This window comes from Schistocerca nitens, chromosome 2, assembly GCF_023898315.1.
Source record: "Schistocerca nitens isolate TAMUIC-IGC-003100 chromosome 2, iqSchNite1.1, whole genome shotgun sequence".
Taxonomy (NCBI): Eukaryota; Metazoa; Arthropoda; class Insecta; order Orthoptera; family Acrididae; genus Schistocerca; species Schistocerca nitens.
In genome coordinates, this window is record NC_064615.1 from 730246405 (window position 1) to 730272700 (window position 26296).

At 44.0% G+C, this 26296-nt stretch overlaps 1 protein-coding gene across 2 annotated transcripts in view; it reads right to left on the minus strand.

Moving 5' to 3' along the window:
* The window catches only part of LOC126234588 (uncharacterized), a 185165-nt gene extending 165989 nt beyond the window's left edge, over nucleotides 1-19176 (minus strand). The window contains exon 1 of one of the 2 annotated variants that reach the window (XM_049943300.1): nucleotides 19094-19121. In XM_049943300.1, coding sequence (XP_049799257.1) covers nucleotides 19094-19116 — 23 coding nt within the window. In that variant the 5' untranslated portion in view covers nucleotides 19117-19121. Of the gene's footprint in view, nucleotides 1-19093 lie in introns of both variants that reach the window. The other variant, XM_049943301.1, reaches the window with a different exon arrangement.
* Nucleotides 19177-26296: the final 7120 nt, after the last annotated feature.

Consider the following 26296-nt stretch of genomic DNA (forward strand, 5'->3'; position numbering starts at 1 on the left):
AAGGTACGAGGAGAGGGACTGACGGAAGTAAAACTGTGAAGAGGGGTCGTGAGTCGTGCTTGGGTAGTTCAGAAGGTAGAGCACTTGCCCGCGAAAGGCGAAGGTCCCGAGTTCGAGTCTCGGTCCGGCGCACAGTTTTAATCTGCCAGGAAGTTTCAAAATCAGCGCACACTCCGCTGCAGAGTGAAAATTTCATTCTGGATCACTCATATTGCATATCTTTTGCCCATTAAATTCAGTTCAATGTCAGTTCGATATTATTAGGCAGATACAGCTGTTGAAATTTGGATAGCTGGTGGCGACACTTTTAATATTCACTCAAATTGTAACAACCTACTGTGTACTACAGACGATGTTCTCAAAAATGCTGAAGATCAGTTAACATGTGTATTAAATTCATATTTTTCCACTGTATATGATAGCATGAAAATCGATTCTGCTTCAGAATAACAAACTGATTGTAAGGATACTACAGTATTTTTGCATTGTGAAAAAAGGTAAAAAGAATTAAATTCGTGAAAAACATTATACCATTTAAACTCTGAATACTCGTTGTATATGTAAGTGTGGACAGCCATCCAAGTGTGTACGTAACTTTGTCTGGAAAATCTGATTTGAGATGAAACTTATTGGAAAGAGAGTACGGTATTTTACATAATTAAGTATGAAAACAGAGACAGCATTTCGCAATATGAGATGCAATTTACTGGCATAATAGTACAATATTTGACATATATTCGTGTGTGTGTGTGTGTTTAAATTTACCACCCACTGCCTTCTTTAATATTTTCTTAAATTTTCTGGATTTTTTAAAATTTCCCTTTCACTCTTGATGATGTCATAGAAAAGAAGGAGAGTGGCTTGAGACATCATCGAAAAGTTGTCGTGGGTTGATGACGTCATTGAACGGTCAGTAATATCATGTCAAGGTCATTGAATTAGGTCAGTTGAAGTCACAAATGTAAACAAAGCGGGCCAAAACCTTACGAATTCAATGATTTTAAATTGTTACCATATGGTCTCTAATCTACACGTTATGGCCTGCGCTGTGCTTGCCTACAGAGTGGTTACGTTTGGGATATACGAGTAGAATGAAGCTTTGATGGCTGTTGCTCCTCTTTCCTGATTATGTGTACCGAATTCTTAAGTTTTTGTATTTCCCTACTATATGCAATGGTTCATTGTATAGGGTTATACTGTCTTTTATGATGTTTTTCGTTCTTTGCTGAAGGTCCGTCGGAATGTCGTCTCTTGGTTTACTTTTAGGTGATTTTCCTTTGCCTGAGTTTCTAGTCTGTGTAGTGCCTTCTGTACTTTCTCTCTTACTGCTGAGCCTATCACCAGATCGTCTGCGTACAGAATCACTTTGCTTTTGAGTCTCCCTCTGTTACGTTTGTCACATCTGCTGTTTAGATGTAGAACAGCGTTGCACTCTTAAGATCTCCTCGAAGAACATCATTTTTCTGTATAATTTTCTTTGAAATTTCGAGATTATTGTCTGTTTGCATCGCATTTAGTTGAAATTGTGCTTCGGTTGTTTTCACTAGAAGACTGCGTAGCACTTTTCTATTTCATGTCTCAGTGTGTCAGCTATCTGATCCTTTAAGTGTTTCACTGCCTGTACCGTGCTCCTGCCCTTCATAAAGCCAAATTGTTATTCCCGAAAGTATCCGTCGACTGCGTCGAATCACTTTTTTTTGCGTGTTTTCGTGAATACTTCGAAAGAAGCGCACGAGCATGCTTTCGAGCTTCGATAAAATTGTACTGATTGCGTAGGAACAGATCTTTCTCAAAACAAAATACTAGTACAAAATCGAAGATGGACCTATTGCCGTCTTCAAGATTCCTAAGGATGCGTCTGTGTCACGTGAAGTCCCGTCACAATGCTGCTGACGACATTCATCTTTGTGGACAACTGATTGGATCGACCTCCAGAAATTCATCGCTAACGAAGCGCGATCACGACGAAATTCTTCATCGCAACTGTGAAAAGTCTTCTCTGGAAGTGATAAATAACGAACAATTGCACGAAGCTATTCGAAGTACTGTTGTTGAGGTATGCTTTACACACTTGTAAAATATAATTCAACGAACTTATAAGTGAAATGTGCATTATTTCACAACACCATTTCTTCAAATACTCATTGCAACAAACTATTGGGCCAGTTTCTGGGCTGTAACTGTTTTAAGAAAATAAATGACAGATCTTAAAAAACAATAGTGACGACAGATTTGAATAGCCACATCGAGACACATTTTGTAAAAGCTTGAGCAAGCCCTCGCAGGTATGAAAACATTTGTTCCGGAGTTACTGGCCGGCCGGCGTGGCCGTGCGGTTCTAGGCGCTACAGTCCGGAACCGCGCGATCGCTACGGTCGCAGGTTCGAATCCTGCCTCGGGCATGGATGTGTGTGATATCCTTTGGTTAGTTAGGTTTACATAGTTCTAAGTTGTAGGGGACTGATGACCTAAATGTTAAGTCCCATAGTGCTCAGAGCCATTTTGAACCATTTTTTTGAACCGAAGTTCTTGGCGCAAGAGCGAATCGTGTTTCCCGACAATACGAGAACGATAACTGTGCTTCCCCGACTTATGTGCCACGGTTTCCGTTCCAGAATTATGCATGACGATTAGTCTCCGAAGATAAACGTGCGACAATAGGACGTCCAAGAGTTCCGAACAAACAAAGACGAGATTTATACGTACTGTTGACATTGAGGGCGTAAGTGATTGATGATGATGACTTCGTGAGAAGGTACACGATGACGACATAATCATCGGATAGAGACGGAGGAGTAGTTTTATAAGAAGCAGAGAGCGAATCATTCGAGACTTTGTGGAAGGAACCATCCCTACATTTGCTACAACCAGTCGTTGTGCAAGCATCAGATGCGACGACACGACATAAATGCTCACAGCAATATTTCTACCGAGGCGACTTGTTGCATGTGATTATGTTTGAGCAGCCACGGGGTTTCGGTCTTAAACTCTTGCGACCTCGTGCGTCATATCTTCCTGCGCCTGTTTGTGCACGGCCGTAACACAAAGGGAGGCCGAAGGCAAAAAATGACACCGGTTAGTCCGCACTGTGCTAGTTCCTGTCCAACGATTCTTCTTGAGAAGGTGCTGACAAATGACTTAGCTCTGCAGTGTCATTTTCACAATGAGCCGCTCATCTTCGTTTTTTTTCTCTCGCCGTCTCTCTCTCTCTCTCTCTCTCTCTCTGTGTGTGTGTGGGTGTGTGTGTCTGTGTGTGTGTGTGTGTGCATCTAGTTCCCTTGTGCATGCATTACATCTGATTTCGCGAAGCAGTTTCTATTTTGGATAGTGCCATGAGAATGACTATTGGTGCTCATCTTTATAAACTCTAATTTCTGTAATTTTTAAATATGTTGTCGTTATACGGGCCAACACTAACACTGTCAAATGGATATATCAAACGCTATTCGTGGCTGGATTGAAAATTTCTTGATAAGGAGATAACGCAGCACGTTACCATGGATAGAGAGTCATCAACAGATGTACAAGCAGCTTCAGCTGTGAGTCAGCGAAGTGTATTGGACACCTTGATGTTCACGTTCTACATTAATTATTCATTTGACAACAGTAATAGCAATATCATACTATTTTGAGATGAAGTTTTCTCTAACAATGTTCTACATGAGAAAAGCTGTCCAGCATTTCGTCAGATACTGTTAAGATTTCAACGTGGTAAAACAGTCGGCAGATACCTTTAAATGTCATTAACATAAAGTTATGCATTCCACGAAACGTAGAAAAGTAGTATAGAGCGGGTCAATATCGATGAGTCACAACTGGAGTCACTCAGCTCATACAATCAGTGCGGTGTAACAAATAGTTGCAATATGAAATCGTATACACTGTCAATCGTACGTAAAGCAGGTGGCAGAATTCGCTAATCGGTAGGATACCGTACTTTTTAACAGCTACATCTCCCTCCCCTACCGCTCCACCTCTCAACCACCGCCCCACCATCCCGGGCCTAATACATAAATGCGCTTTGCACATACCAGGAATGACTGCTAAAAGAAAGGTTGCAGCGATATGTAGTATCCGCGTTGATGTAACCTGAAAAACGTGGGGCATCCACAGTGTAAGGCGCTGCCTTTCTTTAACACGGACTGAAATTGTTTCAAAAGTGTTTAATACTTCACAGAATAGTATTATTTTGAATTGTTAACTTGTTACGTAATGTTTTTGTAATATTTAGACTTAGAATGTTTGTTAACATGTTTATCATAGCTAATAACAGTAATGAGACAACACTCAACTATCTTGCGGACTTTTAGTTTATATTTTTTCGCATATGTAACCTTTTTACAGACGAATGGAAAAACTGGTAGAAGCCGACCTCGGGGAAGATCAGTTTGGATTCCGTAGAAATGTTGTGATCGTGAGGCAATACTGACCCTACGACTTATCTTAAAAAATAGATTAAGGAAAGGTAAACCTACGTTTCTAGCATTTGTAGACTTTGAGAAAGCTTTTGACAATGTTGACTGGAATTCTCTCTTTCGAATTCTGAAGGTGGCAGGGGTAAAATATAGGGAGCAAAAGGCTATTTACAATTTGTACTGAAACCAGATGGCTGTTACAAGAGTCGAGGGGCATGAAAGACAAGCAGTAGTTGGGAAGGGAGTGAGCCAGGATTGTAGTTAATCCCCGATGTTATTCAATCTTTATACTGAGCAAGCAGTAAAGGAAACAAAAGAAAATTCGGAGTAGGAATTAAAATACATGGAGAAGAAATGAAAACTTTGAGGTTCGCCGATGACACTGTAATTCTGTCAGAGACAGCAAAGGACTTGGAAGAGCAGCTGAACGGAATGGACAGTGTGTTTAAAGGAGGATATAAGATAACATCAACAAAAGCAAAACGAGGACAATGGAATGTAGTCGAATTAAATCGGGTGATGCTAAGGGAATTAGATTAGGAAATGACACACTTAAAGTAGTAAATGATTTTTGCTATTTGGGGAGCAAAATAACTGATGAATGTCAAAGTAGAGAGGATATAATATGTAGACTGGCAATGGCAAGGAAAGCGTTTCTGAAGAAGAGAAATTTCTTAACATCGAGTATAGATTTAAGTGTCAGGAAGTCGTTTCTGAAAGTATTTGTATGGAGTGTAGACATGTATGGAAGTGAAACATGGACGGTAAATAGTTTGGACAAGAAGAGAATAGAAGCTTTCGAAATGTGGTGCTACAGAAGAATGCTGAAAATTATATGGGTAGATCACATGAGGAGGTATTGAATAGAATTGGGGAGGAGAGAAATTTGTGGGACAACTTGACTAGAAGAAGGGATCGATTGGTAAGACCTTTCTGAGGCATCAAGGGATCGCCAATTTATTATTGGAGGGTAAAAATCGTAGAGGGAGACCAAGAGATGAATACACTAAACAGATTGACAAGGATGTAGGTTGTAGTAGGTACTGGGAGATGAAGAAGCTTGCACAGGATAGAGTAGCATGGAGAGCTGCATCAAACCAGTCTCTGGACTGAAGACCACAGCAACAACATGTAACATTACCTCGTTAGTAACCGGACAAAAATTAGTCACACTGGGGAAAGCTGTATCACCGCATCCAGCCTTCATACTGGCCTCAGTTCAGCGGGAGAGAGAGTCTATGTGTTTATGCAGGTACTCCAGACCTGACGTAAGTCACACAGTGATGTATTCGTCAAAAAAAAGGAACTTACGCGTGCAGCCTATTCAGCACGGCTGTTGTCATCCTGAAAGACGTGACTGTCCACAGCATACTCATCATAACTTTATAAAAGAAAGGTAAACACTTGATCACCAAGAATACTAAAACACCGCCAAATTAAGACAAAACCCCCTCCGGCCGGATCTGAAGCCTGCACACACTGCGGATGAAATGCCTCATTGTGTCGACGGGTCACTCGTCGCCTTGTATCGTTTCAACAAAGGCATATTGGAGAATCTTCGGACTACACTACAAGCCTACAGTCAGTTACTGTCAAGTTTGTGTCTTGTCTGGTGCACTGAAGGCATGCAATTTTGTGTGCCGCTGTGAGCAATGGCGACTGGCGAGGTATCCGACTCCAAATGCCTATTGTATGCAACTACCTTCGCAACGTACGCTCTGAAACTGGTTGAGGTAGATGTGCCTTCACTCCAACTGCCTTGAATCCGATTGTTACTTACAAGCCGTGACACTCGTCTGCGGTTTCGCTCAGTTTACGACCAGTGTTCTTATTCTTTGTTACATGGCTGTCACTGGTACACCATTCTTTGTAGACACATGGACAGTCTGCTTTGATACAACAAAAGGTCAGAGAACTTCATTCACGGTGTGTTGATGGGCACGTCCAAGCACGGCATATCCTTTCTACCGCGGCAGAATTCGTTAATCGGCCATGTCTGCACGCCGATCCATCTTACCGCGTTGATTTCATACAACCCAGTGGTACACATTCACTTCTTCACTGCTATGATTTATATGAGCGATGGAAGGTTAGGCGACCACGTGTTACCAGTACTGCACCGTGTACGGCGGTCCAAAGCGACCTGCGTCCTACTAAGGGGACCAGTCATCACTGGCAAACCACGGTCGGCGCGGACAAGCATGCACAGACGTTTCTCTTCTGGTGGTTTTTTTAAACTTTAACAGCCATGCTCTGACCAACTTTCTTATCACTGAAGTAATGAGGCTATGGCCAACACTGTGCTTAGGTACACAGTCTTTACTACGAATCGTATAGTTTTGTTGTTTTTTTAGTATTTTCATGCTTTGATACGAGGGAGGATCGGAAAGTAACGGACAATAATGTTTTTCTCCCGTGGTACTGCCACTGGAATGTTGAAATGTCACGACAATATGTATGTGTTAAACCGGGGACCTAGAAACGATGGAGAGGCCTCGTACCATGGTAGCCCGCAGTGGTTCACAACTCCACAACAGATCACAGCAGTCCACCCACCCAAACGCTGCCCCACACCGAACCCAGAGTTATTGTGCGGTTCAGCCCCTAGTGGACCCCCCCCCCCCCCCCCCAGACGAGTGTAGCCCCAAATGTTTGCGTGGTAGAAAAATGGTGACGTACGCGTGCGTGGAAACGGTGTTTGACAGAAATGCCGAGACAGTGTAACTGAGGCGGAATAAGGGGAACCACCCCGCATTCGCCGAGCTAGATGGAAAACCGCCTTAAAAACCATCCACAGGCTGGCCGGCACACCGGACCTCGACACTAATCCGCCGCGCGGATTCGTGCCGGGGACCGGGGCACGCCTTCCCGCTCAGGAAGCAGCGCTTGAGACCGCGCGACTAGCCGGGCGGGCCGTGACGATATAGTTCGAAGTTTGCGCTACAGAGGGTGTTTTGTTTTCATGTGCAGCTCTAGCAAAGACCTTGTAAAAAATAACTAGACTCAGTGATGGCGCTGCAGTCGCGGGATAATTTGAACCTTCGGCTGGACGCCATTATAGTGGTTGTAGTCTGATGTGTTGTGTAGTATTGTTGTTTATGAAGACCCTGATTCAACGTTGTATATTTGTTGGGGCGTACATACAGTATTTGTTACTCGTAATTATACTGTCTGTACGTTCCAATCATAAGATGTACAATGGTGAAGAGTTGTGCAACGATTAATTGTACAAATAAATTCGAGAAAGGAACGAATATTACATTTCACAGGTATGTGAATATTTTAAGTTGTTTTGTATGTCAGTGCACTTGCTTAAATGTTTTTGTAACACGGTATTAGCAGAATGTCTGTGCATCTATTTGCAGGTTTGCTTTCTCAAAACCACAGCTGTTACAAAAATGCTTACACGCTGTCAGGAGGCAAGATTTCCGACCGACAGAATACCATTTTAAATGTTCTGATCATTTTGAAGAAAGTTGGCTGATCGGTAGTGTTTTCATGGTCTAGGTTAGGTTCAAACTTGATAATTTGATCGTGAGTTGCCAAAACACTATGCCATATATAACGCACTTCTCGTCATAAAATCTAAAGCAAGGTAGAGTCAGAAAATATCTATTAATATAGTGGGCAAATCTTCCAGTATTTTGATGCATTTTGCGTACATCTATCGTAAATGAACTACGAAAAATGCTAGGGATCCAGTACATAACTTTTAGCTACGGCAGATTCCATGTAGTACGTAAGATAAATTCATAAACAGTGACTAGTTGGTGTTTGTTCATAAATTAAAAAGTATATTGTAGTAACGTATTTAAATGAGGCATTATGTTTGTGACCTAACTCGAGGGAAGGCATTTTATAACCAAAAGCCATGTATAAACATTCGAACTCCGCGCGTTAGTTTACCACTCTAATGGCTGCCGCCCAGCTATTCAATTTGTCCGCTCTTCACAGTCGACCACTCGTGCGGTTGTGGGGGTCTGAGCTCTAGCGAGAGGGCGGTAAATACGAAACAAACATGGTGCGCATGTTACTTGTGATGAAGAGCGAAGTGTAGTTCTATATTTGTGGGCGAAAGGGAATAAATCGAGTGAGATTCACAGGTACATGCGTGGCGTGTAATTGGACGACTGTATGGACTGTAGCAATGTCTCTTCCGAGAGGGCCTTGTGAACCTTAGCGTCCGGTAACAGTTGCAATGCCGTAAAATGGCGCAGCCATTGAAGCAGCAATTTTGAACGACCGGCGTGTGCAACTGCGAACCCTATCGCAGCAGTTCAACATTTCCTATGGTGCGGTGTACAATATTCTTCATGGCAACCTTGAAATTTCGTAAAGTTCGTGCCCGCTGGGTGCGTAAGAGCGTAACAGACAACCACGAGGGCCAACGAATGACGACGAGTTTGCCGCAGAAGGGCTTGACTTTCTGAAAAGTATCGTCACTGATGATAAGTCGTGGGCGCCACACTTGAAACCAAGCTGGCCTCTGTGGAGTGGAAACATGGTGGTTCCCCGTTACGAAAACATTCAAAGTGGATCAGTATGCTAGGAAAATGCGAGTAACATTGCTCTGGGATATGCATGGTGTGTTATTGATGAACTTTGTTGAACACGGGACCATTGTGAATGCTACAACCTATAGTAAAATTTAAGTTAAGCTGCATCCTGCCCTTCGTGGCAAACACCACAACATTAATGCTGACGGTGTCAAATTACTTGAGGACAATGCTCGCGCCCAAGACGCTGCTTCTTTTCGTGAGAAAATCGTCATATTTGGGTGGGAGGTGCTCTAGCATTCACTATACAGTCCGAACCTTCCACTGTCGAACGTTCGTGTGCTTGGTCCAATGAAGAAATGCCTCACCAACCAATACTTCGCGACAGATGCGGAAGTGAAATCAGCAATCCGCAGATGGGTATGCTCGAATCAAACGAACTTCTACAAACAGGATATGTTGAAACTGGTACCACGACTGGAGAAATGCGCTGAGGATGTTGGTGACTATGTAGAAAATAGGGAAAAGATGTAAGTTCATTTGAGATTTTTATGTTTTGTTACCTATTAAACTTGTTGGTAGTAAAATTATTGTGCGTTAGTTTCCACTCTTCCCTCTTACTTTTATAAATGCTGTACCTTTAAAGTTTGTTAAGTTTTCTACATTAACTACAAGGCAATTTTTTGTTAATTTCTGTAGATTCTGAGTTGCACTTACGATTAACAGTGTACTTAAGGATGGTTCTTCAGTAAGAACGGTAGGTTTTTACTATTTTTGCGACCTAACACTTTCTAAATACGTACGTTTTAAAAATTCGTAAGTGTTCACATAACAAGAATTCCGTTGAATTCCAAAGTTATGAGATCCACTTTGTGACGATGGTGTTGTGGCCGTAGACACTGTGTCTTTAGCACGCTTGGTTCGTTTTTCACTAGTTTACGTTTTGATAGTTTCCAAGTAATGTATATTTCTTAAGATCGTTAATTCATATTAACTTAAGAGCAACTTTCTATTAATTTTTGTAGATCTGAAAAATGGTTGACAATAAACCAAAACCGGTTATCAAGAAACTGTAATTTTATGTTTCATTGCAACCAATGTTAAACAATAAACTGCCACAAAGAAATGTGTAAGCTCGCCACAGGAATGAATCAACATTACACAGACAATTCATGGAGAGATGTGCCATGTGTGGAAGAGCATTACGCTGTTGAACAATGACGTCAGGATACATTCATATGAGAGGTAATACATGAGCATGCGGGATGTCTGTGACGTACGATTGTGCCTTCAGAGTTCCCTCAATCACTACCAGCGGCGACTGAAGTGTTGTTACCCGATGGCTCCCCTCAGGATATCGACAGGAGTAACAGCGCTGTGACTCTCCAAAATATGGCAAGAATGGAACCTCTCCTGAGGTCTCCACAGTACTCGCTGTCGATGGTCACCCGGAGTAGTGCAGAATCGCGGTTCATTGCTCAACACAATGAGACACTATTCATCAGCAGTCCATGCTTCCCCGTCATGGCGCCGCCCCAGTCGCAGGCATTTGCGTCGACGTGTTACCGGCAGCGTACGCACCGAACGATAATTCCCTAGTTCGACCAGTGGTGCCGTATGACACAGAATGCTGCAAGGGGCCCATTACCTGTTACCGAAAAGCAGGCGCAGATCTGAAAGCGGTAGGCCGCGTTTGCTAGTAGACAGCACAGTGATCCTCCCTTGTGCTGGTCAGATGTGTTTGACCGGAACCTTGACTACAAGCATGCCCGTCCTCACATTCCCATACAGCCCACTGCCACATCCGAATGCCCCACAAAACAACATATTGCAACAATAGACCAGCTGGCCAAATGGAGATCCACAAAGAACTCTCTTTCAATCTCTGTCACAATCTTTGTCAGGTGCTGATAACGCTGTCTTATAGGAGTACATATCATCTTCATATCCTTCGCAGTGATCACTCAGCATCTGACGATGTGTTCTGTCCCATATATAACCTACAAGGCCTGGCAACAACACGAAACACGAACAACGCTACAGCTCTATGATGCCCATTCTGTGACAGAGAATTGGCACTCTAATTATTTACGTACCCTCTCATGGTATCTACGTGTGTGTAGTTACAGTGACACCCGACCACGTTTCTGGGTGCTTCACTTTTTAAGTCACGCAGTGTATTTAAATCCAACTTTTCGACTAAAGTTCTCATCTAACTGGGCTCAAATTTCAGCTATAGCTTACCTGAAGAAAAAAAAACACAATATTCCCTCAGCGCCTTACAAGTTACAGTTTACTACACACTCGTCACGGCTAAAGGAAGTGTGGCACATGTAGTCCTCGCATTTTGATACAAAACTGCAGTCGTCTATGAAGAGCGTTGCGAATTCCTTCAAACGCTCCCAGATCATCTCCGCTGTTCCAGTTCTTCAACCGTTTCAACGTCAGTGATGTACCCTTGCCTTCTGAGATGACCCCAGACAGGTAAATCCAGAGGATTGACGTCAAGACGTCCGCTGTGGCCGTGCGGTTCTAGGCGATTTAGCCCGGAACCTCGCTGCTGCTACGGCCGCAGGTTCGAATCCTGCCTCGGACATGGATGTGTGTGATGTCCTTAGGTTAGTTAGGTTTAAGTAGTTCTAAGTCTAGGGGACTGATGACCTCATAGTGCTCAGAGCCATTTGAACCATTTTTTGATTGAGGTCAGGTAGGTGATTGCGGCCAATACTTATCCTATCCATCTCGTACCATATTGGCGCCCTAGCTGTATTAAATCAGGACCAAAATGGTCAGTGCCCTACCATGGATGTACCATAGTCCCCAACCATGCTCCATGCAAGAAATTTGAGCCCAGTTAGATAGGCACCTAATCGAAAAGTTTACATTTCAAACAGATTTGTACAAACTAGAACAGTATTTCATTCTCAAGTAAGTGGTAACTATTAACCACAGATTCGCAGTTATCTCGCAAACGGTTCGCTTACAGATTCGCGTTCACTGGAATGTTTTTGCTTATCTTCTCGTGTACTTTCAGACGCGTCAGTTTTCATTACAACCTGTACATCTCGTACAATGACTACGAGGTAGAAGTTAGATTAATTCTGCCTCATGGATGTGTAGTAATAGTCTTTCTTCCTACACACCATTGTGGTGGTACATTTTGTTCGCGATTAGATGAAAGATGTTTGTGCAAACGCATTATTTAGGTAGTTAATATGTAGAGAACGTCCAACTATGTGCGCTTTGTGTTGACATGTGCAGAAATGATGAGAGGAGCGTGGGCACAGAATTCGGCGCAGCGCGACGGAGATCGTGCGCCTCCAACTGCCGTGAAGGAGCCGCTTATGCTTTGGTGAAGCGGCTTGGAGGTTGTAACACCCCATTTACTAAAAATTGCTCTTTTGCGTAAAATCGTAGTCTAATACATACAGTCGCGACACTCTCTGGTGTGAAAGTTGTTGCAGTTGGACAGCTGGAGGCGACAGTAGTGCTCCAAGCGGTGAGAAAGAAAACAGTGAGATGCGTCGTAAGGACAATATATGTTTTATTCATTTTTCTACTTAATTAACTAAATAATTGTTACATTTCTGCGTTCCATGCGTTGCTGAGTTACGAAGGAGCATGAATTACCGTGAAATAAATGTAAAAACAGACAAATTTCACTGATTCAATTACATAAACTACAACTTATTGATGAAAGAATACTTTCAAATACGTGCATAATTGCAGCTTACTCCGCTGACAGCAAGAGAATATAAATACATATTTTATGTATGAGAAGTGTATGTTTCTGTTGTTGTCTGCTCTTATTATCATAGGCACTCACCTTAACACGTAAAAAAAAATTACGGACTCTAATGATTCGTCCATTCTTATACTTCACTCGACCTTCTGACACACGAATATTTTTGTAAATACAATTACTTTTGCTTCAAAAGCGAATATGTTTGAAGATTCCTGCTGTCTCAGATGCAGCAACAATTGTGGAACTGGTTTCTTCCCTGTTGCGAAACAGTTTTATTGCTTTTTGACGTTTTATTATGGCATGTGTATGATTTTCCCTTCAGCTGCAGGTGTGTCAGCTCATTTAGTACGTTAAATAAAGCAGGTGTTACATGCTATACAGGTTTCCTACGTTCCATATTCACTGATTTGACTGGAAGTGTATCCACCAAAATTTCTCGTTGTTGGGTAAATATATGAACGTCTTTCTACAAAAGTTCAGGTTTTCTAGTGTTTACTGGAAATATTTTGTCATTAGAAGACAAAGACATTCTCAAGCAAGTGTCCGTACTTTAGAAGAGAATATACTGCCCTGTAATCTACCGTTTCATACCTCCAAGGGTCATTAGGAAACAGAAGAATGACAAATGTGGTGTCTTTTTTAGTTATTGTCGATTTTTATGGGACTACATACGCTCCCTACTGTATAAACTATGTTACAAATCAGGTCGAACGATACTGTTCTCACTCATCGGATATCGAACTCATAAGTGTTACTTGCTAGCCGCTTGGCGCGATGCTGTCGGAGTGGGTAACAAAAACCAGACGGAGTGTCGCGACTGCTACGTTAGAGAGCGTAAAATTTTGTTTAACGATTCAGGACCAAAGAGACCATATACCATATAGCAATATTTATACTAGCTGTACAATTAAATGAGGTTGCGGCATTCAATATTTTCGAGGGTGACTAGGAGATGCCTTGCTGTTCGCTTTTGTCTTGTCATGTAAGCATCGTTCTCTGTGGCTCCGAATAATTTCCAATATATGAAGCTAATTCTCATTCAGAATGTATTTTAATACTTAATTACATCAGTCCACATATTTACACTCCTGGAAATGGAAAAAAGAACACATTGACACCGGTGTGTCAGACCCACCATACTTGCTCCGGACACTGCGAGAGGGCTGTACAAGCAATGATCACACGCACGGCACAGCGGACACACCAGGAACCGCGGTGTTGGCCGTCGAATGGCGCTAGCTGCGCAGCATTTGTGCACCGCCGCCGTCAGTGTCAGCCAGTTTGCCGAGGCATACGGAGCTCCATCGCAGTCTTTAACACTGGTAGCATGCCGCGACAGCGTGGACGTGAACCGTATGTGCAGTTGACGGACTTTGAGCGAGGGCGTATAGTGGGCATGAGGGAGGCCGGGTGGACGTACCGCCGAATTGCTCAACACGTGGGGCGTGAGGTCTCCACAGTACATCGATGTTGTCAACAGTGGTCGGCGGAAGGTGCACGTGCCCGTCGACCTGGGACCGGACCGCAGCGACGACGGATGCACGCCAAGACCGTAGGATCCTACGCAGTGCCGTAGGGGACCGCACCGCCACTTCCCAGCAAATTAGGGACACTGTTGCTCCTGGGGTATCGGCGAGGACCATTCGCAACCGTCTCCATGAAGCTGGGCTACGGTCCCGCACACCGTTAGGCCGTCTTCCGCTCACCCCCCAACATCGTGCAGCCCGCCTCCAGTGGTGTCGCGACAGGCGTGAATGGAGGGACGAATGGAGACGTGTCGTCTTCAGCGATGAGAGTCGCTTCTGCCTTGGTGCCAATGATGGTCGTATGCGTGTTTGGCGCCGTGCAGGTGAGCGCCACAATCAGGACTGCATACGACCGAGGCACACAGGGCCAACACCCGGCATCATGGTGTGGGGAGCGATCACCTACACTGGCCGTACACCACTGGTGATCGTCGAGGGGACACTGAATAGTGCACGGTACATCCAAACCGTCATCGAACCCATCGTTCTACCATTCCTAGACCGGCAAGGGAACTTGCTGTTCCAACAGGACAATGCACGTCCGCATGTATCCCGTGCCACCCAACGTGCTCTAGAAGGTGTAAGTCAACTACCCTGGCCAGCAAGATCTCCGGATCTGTCCCCCATTGAGCATGTTTTGGACTGGATGAAGCGTCGTCTCACGCGGTCTGCACGTCCAGCACGAACGCTGGTCCAACTGAGGCGCCAGGTGGAAATGGCATGGCAAGCCGTTCCACAGGACTACATCCAGCATCTCTACGATCGTCTCCACGGGAGAATAGCAGCCTGCATTGCTGCGAAAGGTGGATATACACTGTACTAGTGCCGACATTGTGCATGCTCTGTTGCCTGTGTCTATGTGCCTGTGGTTCTGTCAGTGTGATCATGTGATGTATCTGACCCCAGGAATGTGTCAATAAAGTTTCCCCTTCCTGGGACAATGAATTCACGGTGTTCTTATTTCAATTTCCAGGAGTGTATATTAATAGTCACTGTACTGCCAGTTCCATTTTTAAGCCTGTTCTGGGAGAGACGCAACATTTCGACGTGGCACCGATTCGCCTTCGACGTGACGTTCTTACTATACATTATTTCAGTGATTCGGCATTTACTTAGTGAGCGGAGGTGGAAGCCAACTCACGAGATGTTTGGCAAAGGTAGGGAGAAAGAGGTGCTGTCTACAATATAAACGCCCAGAAACAGAGGAACGAAGCTGAAGAGATATGTCACTGTCTTCTGTCATATTATAAGATTCTCTTCTAAAATGTTGATCTAGTTAATTTCAGATCTGTTCGCCCAATGTAGAGGACAGCTATACACTGAAACCCCGAAGAAACTGGCATAGGCACGCATATAAAAATACAGAGATATCTAAACAGGCAGAATACGGTGATGCGGTTGGCACTTGTTAGAGCGGTTACTGCTGCTGTAATGGCAGGTTATCAAGATTTAAATGAGTCTGAACGTGGGTGTTAGAGTCGGCGCACGGGCGATGGGACACAGCATCTCCGAGGTAGCGATGAAGTGGGGATTTTCCCGTACGACCGTTTCAAGAGTCTACCGTGAATACAAGGAATCCGGTAAAACATCAAATTTCCGACATCGCTACGGCCAGAAAAAGATCCTGCAAGAATGGGACCAACGAATGAAGACAATCATTGAACGTGACAGAAGTGCAAATGGCTCTGAGCACTATGGGACTCAACATCTGTGGTCAGAAGTCCCCTAGAACTTAGAACTACTTAAACCTAACTAACCTAAGGACATCACACACATCCATGCCCGAGGCAGGATTCGAACCTGCGACCGTAGCAGTCGCGCGGTTCCTGACTGAGCGCCTAGAACCGCTAGACCACCGCGGCCGGCACAGAAGTGCAACCCTTCCGCAAATTGCTGCAGATTTCAGTGCTGGGCCATCAACAAGTGTCAGCGTACTAACCATCACGAAACATCATCGATATGGGCTTGTGGAGCACAAGGCCGACTCGTGTACCCTTGATGACTCCATGACACAAAGCTTTACGCCTGGTCTGGGCCCGTTAACACCGACATTGGACTGTTGACGACTGGAAACGTTACTTGGTCGGACGAGTCCCGTTCCTAATTGTAACGAGCGGATGAACGTATACGGGAATGGAGAAAACCTCATGAATCCAAGGACCTTGCATGTCAGCAGGATACTGTCCAAGCTGGTGGAGGATCTGTGATAGTGTGGGGCGTGTGCAGTTGGAGTGATATGGGACCCCTGATACGTCTAGGTACGATTTGCACACGTGACACAACGTAAGCACCCTGTCTGATCACCTGCATCCATTCATGTCCATGGTGAATTCTGACGGACTTGAGCAATTCCAGCAGGACAATGCGACACCCCCACACGTCCAGAATTGTTACAGAGTAGCTCCAGGAACACTATTCTGAGTTAAACACTTCCGTTGGCCACCAATCTCCCAGACATGAACATTATTGAGCATATCTGGGATGCCTTGCAACATGCTTTTCAGAAGAGATCTCCACTCCCTTGTACTCTCGCAAATTTACGGACAGCCCTGCAGGATTCATAGTGTTAGTTGCCTCCAGCACTACATCAGACACTAGTCGAGTCCATTCCATTTTATGTTGCGGCACTTCTGCGGGCTTGCGAGGGCCCTACACGATATTGGGCAGGTGTACCACTTTCTTTGGCTCTACAATGTATAAGACCAACGCAACAGAGAACAGTTCTTTAAAAGGCAGTTACGTCATTTCGTAGCTTGAAGACTATAGAGCTCTCTTACAGCCCTCTATCCTCCGCAAACGGAAACCAAGTCTCACGGCGAGAGTTAGTGGCGTTGCGTAGCAGATCCAAAGCATCAAGAAACTACGAGAAGGCGACCGTACGAAAATAGACAAGGTAAAAACGTGTCACATTTCAATGTTCTGCCACCATGAGGAGCATCATGGTGGCAGAACATTGAAATGTGACACGTTTTCTGGGCTAAGTAGCCATCAGAAGCCTTTACCATTACGTTTTACCATCTACGAAGCGGAAAGAAAGGGAACAAAATGATACTGTACCCTCTGCCATACACCGCAGACTTCCTAAGGACAGTTGTAGCTGTGCTACCAGCAAAGGCGCGGCTCGCCAGACGTCCTCTGACTTCAGCTCCCTTACCTTCGTGAATATCGGCTGCAAAATTATACGATTCCTTTGGTAGTAAGTTTAAAACATCACGAGATAACATGTCGTTAAAAAAGTGTCTCTCTTTGTCGTCTGGTCAACAATGAGACTTTTTCAGTTATGAGTGAATCGTTATCTCTGCCACTGTTGTTGTCGATGGTATCGTCGGTCAATATAACTCTTTTCCTCTGTCGTTGAATATTTGAAATGCAGACATAAACTTATTTTTGCTGCGGTGGAATTTACCATGAAAGCCTTGACCAAGACACAATTCATTCGTAAACCGAGGGAATGATATAGCAACTCTTTGCTGCTTCTTCGATCACTTCATGAAGTTTTAATACTAAAATGTATTACCAGGACACAATCACGATTTAGTGTCCTCCTTCCCGTCACTCAAACGGGAAACTTTATTTACCTGCTAAGAAACTATTTTTTTCTACTTTAATACAATGAAAGGAAAATACCTGCAACATCTCGCATTCAAGACAGTATTGAAGAAAGTGTTGTGGTATCATCACGTGTAGGGAATGGATGGAGGGTGAGTGAATGTGGGGATGAGGAGGGAGGAGGAACGTAAAACAATCAGCGTAGATTCGCATTAGCAACGCCCAGTAGAGTTCTGCTGTTTTTGCTGTTTCGACCGATTAGGCTGCTCGTTTGAATTTTATTTGTATAGTCGACTACTATCGGAGACGATGAAATACTTCAGATCCGAAAAAATTGAAGGAATAAGGAAAGACTTGCTTCTGTTCTGAGTGTTTAACTACGTGGACGCAAAAACGTAAGAAGTATGCGTAATATAGACAAAGCGCCATTTCTGTACTCCATATTTATGAATGATTAATTTACTACCGAATCCAAGGTAGAAGAATATCGTTTAGGTGGGTTCTATAGAGTGTCCTAGGGCAAACTGTAAATATTCAGAGATTTGACAGTAACAATCATTCGAAGCAAAAAATTGTAGTAAACACGGGCTATAGAATGCACACCTTAAACGCTACGAGCACTTGTTCATCTTCCGTACTGTGAAACACGTATTTTCTACTGAACAAGTGCTCAAAGGTCTTAAGGAAAAGGTTCTGGATCCCAGGATTACTAGCCTGTTTTGCTTCGAATTATCGTTCCTGTCATATCCTTGAATAGTGACCATTAGCCGGCCAAGGTGGCCGAGCGGTTCTAGGCGCTACAGCCTGGAACCGCGCGACCGCTACGGTCGCAGGTTCGAATCCTGCCTCGGGCATGGGTGTGTGTGACGTCCTTAGGTTTGTTAGGTTTAAGTAGTTCTAAGTTCTAGGGGACTGATGACCTCAGAAGTTAAGTCCCATAGTGCTCAGAGCCAATAGTGACCATTACTCCTGGGACACTTTGTATAGCTGACGCGGCTGTAAGTTATTAGCTGACTGATAGAGAATTTTCAGGTGCCGTCATTTTTTTTTTTTTTTTTTTTTTTAGACGAATGTTTGAGTTGCAGCCAATCCTAAGATAGGGATATTGAAGTACGCTGTACGTTGACACCAAAAATTGAACACAACTTTTTCTCAGTGTTGACGGATATCAGTTAATACGATGAGACCCGCGATTTTGTATATAATGGGAATTCTATAAAAAGTTTTGTTACCGGTACAGACATTGGATGTGCCTAAGGTAACTCTCACCGAGCCCGGACCTTTTAATTTCCTGAAGCAGACTCTGCACTGCGCGCACCGCGGCCACAAATAAGGTAGGAGGCGGGAAGCGGCGGTACTTACCTGGGTCCGCAGCGGCTGTCCATCTCCAGACGGGGCTCCAGTTTGAGACGGGCCGGGCAGATGCAGATGCAAAAAGCGGTCTGGCTGACGCCGTGGCGACGTGCGCGCGCCTAGCGGCCGTCATGGGCATTGCCTGCGTATGCAGCTGGGTCGGGTCAGTGGCGCGCTGTGGGCGAAACTGGCGCAGCCGCTGGTTTAGTTCCCGGCTGCTGCGACTGGGGATGGCAAAAACCGATACCGCTTAAAACCGATACCGGTATTTTAATTCTAAATAACCGGTGTTTTTTTAGAATGTTTCTTGTCTTGGTTATAACAGTTCTTTTGTTCATTTTTAAAATAATAAGCAGATAAAAACTAGCTTAGCAATTTTCCATAGCAGCAGTGTTAATATTTTTTGTTTTTAAATAAAACTTTTTTTTAGAAACGTGCAATTTTTGATTGCAAAATTCCCAGTGTTTTGAAATACTGGATTATTACAGAAATTGAGAAAATAAATCAGCGCTACTATAAAAACAACTTCTACAGTTAGAAACTAGTAACAAACAAATGACAGGAATCGCTACAACATTGCAGAATCAATAAGGTATTTGTTGCCGTGTGCGTAGCCTGTTACACAGTATGCGTGTATGTACAGTGTGCAAGATTAGGACACCAGGTCTATGCGCTAGTTACTCGCTGTCGTCCTCAGACGTCAGTTGCATTGCAGAATGGTTCCACCCCTAGTCTGGAAGTGTTTTACGTGGTGCGATAGCAGTGAAGTTCAGTGCTCCATTTGCTTCCAAATATTAAAAATGGGAGGAGGCCCAACAGACTTGCGACGTCATATAAGGAGAAAGCAACCACAATGTGCCTTGGTAGAGAAGGTGTATTTGACTGCTATACCTGTAATTTTATCAACGAGCTGTACCTTAATTTTGTGGTTGCTTCAGGATGAATAACTGATACCACACAAAATTGATAATACAGGGGAGTCATCAACTTGTGAGTTTTCGCCCACGCCGTCGCCGCGCCCGCCTCCTCCAACTTCGCAATCTTTGCTGAAGACAGTGAAACCGATTTCTGCCGCTGCCTCAACCCCATATCGATCGACATCACTTTCTCCTTCATCTTCGTCAGAAATTTTAAATCTTTATTCGAAGTCTAGGTTTGTACCACAGATAAAAAAAAAAAACGAAATTCGGTTATTTCAGAAAGCGGTTACTTTATGTCAGCGATAACCGCCATCCCTAGCTGGGACTGGGCGAACAATGTTACGTAAAACGCTAACGCAGCGTATGAACAAAAATGATAACTCCTCGTGTTTTCTGATGTCACCTGGCTGTTAGTCACTGCACTTTGACGACGACCCGTGTCCTCATCGTTGTACACATTCACATTAACATCTTCACTTTGTAAATTACTCTAAAGGCAATGGCAGAGAGAGCTTTTGATCGCCTACGTGCCCATGTCCAGTGGTGGTAAGTTCCCTTAGATCACGCGGCTACCCCGAACCCCACGCAGCTACGTGCCCATGTGTGCGCTGTCATTTATACAGTGTCACCCGGGAGCAACGGTCAATATTTAGGGACATGACAGAAACGATAAGTCGAAGCAAAAAAGTATAGTAAACATGGTCTCTAAAATGCATACGTTAAGAGATACGAGCACTTCTTGATTTTCGGTACTGTCAAACAGATCTCTTCGTCTGAAGGCTGTTTGCTCTCCATATTTTGTGAGGTCATAGTATGGACCAAAACAAGAAAAATGTTTATGAGCACTTGTTCCTTTTGCCGGCCGCGGTGGGCGAGCGGTTCTAGGCGCTTCAGTCCGGAACCGAGCGACTACTACGGTCGCAGGTTCGAATCCTGCCTCGGGCATGGATGTGTGTGATGTCCTTAGGTTAATTAGGTTTAAGTAGTACTAAGTTCTAGGGCACTGATGACCTCAGATGTTAACTCCCATAGTGCTCAGAGCCATTTTTGAACTTGTTCCTTTTCGCTAGTGTGAAACACATGTCTTCTACCGTATGCAAGTCTTAACGTATGCATTTTAGAGCCCATATCTACTAGACTTTTTTGCTTCGAATGATAGTTCCTGTCACATCGTTGAATATCGACCATTCCTTCTGGGACACCTTTTATTTATCGTGTCCATGGAAGCGAAGTAGCAAGCTCAATAATAACTATGGATCCTTCTCAAAACAGGATCACGGACTTTACCTAGTTTCTCGTATTTATTCTGGCGTCTGCTCGTTATGATTTTTCAGCTTTTATCACCTACTCCTGCGAGGCAAACGAGTTTGCGACCATTTGCTCTTCCTTTCTTTGTGTACCCCTGATCTTTCTTATTAGGCTGACCTGATGCAGATGCCACACATTTGAGCGGTAATCCGGTGTAGGCCGTAAGGTGTTGTGCAAGCAGTCTCATTTCCGGACAAATTGCTGTTTCGCAGCGTTCTACAATTGAGAGAGAGTCTGTGTTTCACTTACCTACAACTGAATCTTTTAGTTTTCGTAAAGTGCACAACTTTACATGTCTATATATGCAGCACTGGAACCAGGGCTACATGCTATGCTAACACAATTGCTACACTCACCAGATCTACCAGAAAATTCTAGAAAGTTCTGGTTCTGCAGATGACGAAAGAATCAAAACTTTCCATCCAGCTTATCGTAGAACAATCTAGTGTCAAAGCTGTACACAACAGTCTAAACGCGAAAATATTAATATCCGATTTTAAAAAATGCTATTTCGCATGAAGGCAGCTGCTATAACATGTTCGACTGTCGCAAAATCACATAAATGAAATATTAGAACTCCTGGCACTGGAAAACAGTTATGGCTACTGAAGGGCGGCAGACACAGTTCCATTAGGGCAGCGGTGGGCAAATAGTTGCCCACGTGCCACATGCGGGCCGCTAAGGGTTTTTGCATGGCCCGCCAAGACAGACAGGAAAACCTGTGCTGAACCGCCTTTCCTTCTCGTACGCGACTGCATTTCTTCACTAGGGTAGCCACATCAATACCGATGCACTGTGTCGACAGTACTCGCGCAAACGAAGTTGATACTCGGCGCAGTGACTGATGGGGGCGAACCTACAGGCATTTGCAATTTACGCTCGCTCCCATGAGCCACCGCGCCGAGTATCAAGATGATTTGGGTCAACGGTAAGATAAACAGCGCTTTTGCAGTTGATCTGGTTTATTTCCATGTTATCTATGCAGCAGTAAATATATAAATGTCTCTTAAAACCATTAAATTATTGAAGAATGTAGAGTTTATGATAAAAAATGAATCTTTTCTGAAATACAAACTTAAATAATGAATGCAAACGTTTTAAAAGGTGCGGCCCTCCGCTAACTTCCACAAAGTGGCCCCGAGCCACGGCAATTACCCATCCCTGCTCTAGGATATTCCTATTCTACATTGTTTAGGTTGCACAACTGGCTAATTTCCTAGCTCACACACCGTCAGTCCAGAAAGTTCCGAAACTGGTTTTATTCCTGGCGTATACTGACGTCAACGCAATAGCTACGGTGACAGCTTGAAGTAACAGTTGTGAATGACGGATGTGCATTCGACCAGTCAGTTGAGAGCACGCAGTGTTGAATAGTGCCGGCCGGAGTGGCCGTGCGGTTCTAGGCGCTGCAGTCTCGAACCGAGCGACCGCTACGATCGCAGGTTCGAATCCTGCCTCGGGCATGGATGTGTGTGATGTCCTTAGGTTAGTTAGGTTTAATTAGTTCTAAGTTCTAGGCGACTGATGACCTCAGAAGTTAAGTCGCAAAGTGCTCAGAGCCATGTTTTGTTGGTTAGTGGGCGTGCGGCTGTTGTGTCACAAATCGCAGTGGAGCAACATCTCTAAATCAAGTGCTCCAGACCCTGCGGAAATATTTTGAAGTAGAGATATGTGTGTGGAAAGTTTGTCCCGCACACCTTGACTCCCGAACAAAAACAACGCCGTCTGGATGTCTGCCGCGATGTGACTGAAATGCAAAATGAAGACAGTTGTTTTCTGAAAAGAAAAAAAAATCATCACAGGTGACCAGACTTGGTGTTATCAATACCAGTTTAACACAAAACGACAAACTGCCAGAATTCAGACGAAGGTTCAACGCCCTGATGACATAATCGACATTCAAGCCGATGTTACGGGTGAGTTGAACAACATTCCATACAATGACAGTTTCACATCATGTTTTGTGCATTGAACTCAAGAAGGTGGAGACTATGTAGAACACCTGAAGCACTGAAAAACCACCAACTTAACGTTTCTACATTTTTATTAATTTAGTCCTGAATCTTTTTGGACTGACGGGGTGTAATTAAGATGGAATAGTTTTTTACTGTGACACCTGAAAGAGCGGTCTAAGAGAAGTACAACGGCATAATATATGAGGAACTTGATCAAATAATAATAAGATAACAACACCGTAAACCACTATCCCGCCGCCATGAAAAGAGGTCCCATAAGCACCTTCTTTTCCAATTCCGCAGAAAATTTCCGTTCCTTGGAAATATGAAGCGTATCCTACGACGGCGAAACCGTTTACCGTTACTTATTTCACGTTACTACTTACCATATTACTTGACAAAGCGAACAGTAAACTCGGCCGCAGCGAGAACTAACTTAAATTACGTGACTAGGTACAGTTCAGAATAATGCGGGTCGTTACCTCGCAGCACACGAACGGGAGTGATCACGCAAATTGCCTTTACGGGCAACCGCGATGGTTTTAATATATTGACGAGCGACAGCTACAATTATCCTGCACAAGTCACCTTACGGTGTGTAGCGGAGGTACCAATGATTGATCCCTCCTTCCCTTATTCCGTATACGAATGGCATGTCGTAAGACTGACTGTCGGTAAAACTCCGTATTAGCTCTATTTTCTCGAATTTTCTCGTTCTAATTACTTCACGAGGCGTCTGTGGAAGGAAGTAATACGTTGCCTCTGAGTCTTTGCAGAAGGTACTCTCTCGGAATTTCAGCAACAAGCCTTTCCTTGAAACTTCCTGGCAGATTAAATCTGTGTGCCGGATCGAGATTCGAACTTGGGACCTTTGCCTTTCGCGGGCAAGTACTCTACCATGGCTTTAATTTATTGACCAGAGCACTTGCCCGCGAAATGCAAAGGTCCCGAATTCGAATCTCGATCCGGCACACAGTTTTAATCTACCAGGAAGTTTCATATCAGCGCACACTTCGCTGCAGAGTGAAAATTTTATTCTGGAAGCCTTTCCTTGATGGACTTACATTGAGGATGCCTCTCTGGAAAGCCAGCGAAAGGTTAGAAGTTTCTGGGGAAGATAGGGGTTGGCAGGCGCACTCGCAAAATAACACGCCGCAGAATGGATCTCTTATTGCTGACGTGACCAAACAAGTTCCTGGTTTTGACCTTCCAAGAGGACTGCGGACAAGATTAAACATAATAAGGATTGGAGAAGCTCTCCAGTGACTGAGTAACCTTCAGTGTGTAATACGACTGCAGTGCGTGTGGTATATATCTTACCTCATTAATGGACTTCCGCTTTCTTTTTTTAAAATAATTCCTTTAGGTTCATGGTTTTTGTGATTTTCAGTTCATTTGTGCTATAAGTTTGCAAAGTGTGTAGTGAATATTTTCATATGTGCTTAACATTTTTCTCGTATGTTGTTTGGTTCATTATGCTGTTTTCTTTCTTTGTGATGTATTGCTTCCCATTAGGCAAAACTGTATAATTTTTTTTTGTAAATTGTTTTCGTCATGCGAAGGAATATTCAGGGCGGTCAGAAATATTCTGAAAAGCTGTTACGGATGTCGCAGGATAGGTTGTGCTGAGAAGTAATAAGTAAGAAAAAAATCGACACGTTACGCCGTCGTCGAGTTAATTAGCATTGCAATTAGCTAATCAGGCCGTTGCGCGCGCAGATTCAAGCGGCCAGCCAAAGACGGTGTTGCTAAACGTGTTCTTCGTTTGGTTTCCTTAAACCGAGCAAGACAGCGATGGAAAAACTGGACGTGGGAAGATATTACGGATCGAACCCGAGCCAGATGATGAGCAGTCTCGTGCGCTGTGAGGACAACTGACACTAATTGTACCTGGCGGGCCGCGTGAACCTGTGCGCGCAACGGCCTGAGTCTCTAACTGCAACGTTAATTAACTCGGAAACGGCGCAACGTTTCTAATTTTTAGCCTCTCTTGTGGCGCCTGTCACTGCAGCTCGCTGAGCGTCTCTAATCGATCGCCGGACGAAAGACGCCGCTCTTCGTTGGATCTTCCCTATCTCTTCTGTTTATCCAACGTGATAAGGATCCCAGACTGAAGAGTAATAATCAAGAAAGAGAAAGGGGTGACGGTGCTACGGAGAAGGTGACGGAATATGCCAGCAAAATAAAGACGATTAACGAGGGACACGATGCTGAGTGGAGCGCGATGCAAGTAGCCAACCCAAGGAAGAAGAATCGAGCGAAACAGTTCACGATGTGGACAAATATGCCCCTGGGCAGTAATTTCTGCGATGCGCAGTACGAAGAAATACCAACTTTGTACTCAATAGCACAGATCTGAACGTAACGAAATTCCAATCACCAACTCTCTCCTCCGAATGCGAAAATATTTTGTTGACACCGACCTACAAAGGGCGGAACGATCAGCATGATAAAATAATGGAAATCAGAGCTCGTACGGAAAGATATAGGTGTTCATTCTTTCCGCGCGCTATACGAGATTGGAATAATAGAGAATTGTGAAGATGGTTCGATGAACCCTCGACCAGTCACTTAAATGAGATTTGCAGAGTATCCATGTAGGTGTAGATGTAGCAATGCAGCTCTGAGAAAAATTGTTCTGTATGTGGGATTTGGTTTTAAAAGGCGCCAGGACACAAAGGTCATCACGTGTCTGAACGAGACGACGTAGCTCAAACAAGAAACACTACATTAGATTTTCACGAAAAAACAAAGCACCATCATTAAAGCGATCAGATGTTTATCCAGGAGAAACCTCGTTTCATACACATTAAATTATGAATTTATATTTTCGCAATGATAATGTGCGAGTATCGTCAAACATAAGTGTCGGTGAATGTCTGGTTATCGTGCAGTGCAGGGTCATGGTGTTGGCGTAGAGACGTGTAAACAAATAACAGCGCTGCATCTGAATGTAATAAAATGACCGCACGGATAAAATCAGAGAAATTAGAGTTGATGCGGAGGTTTAACCACAATGAGCGATATGT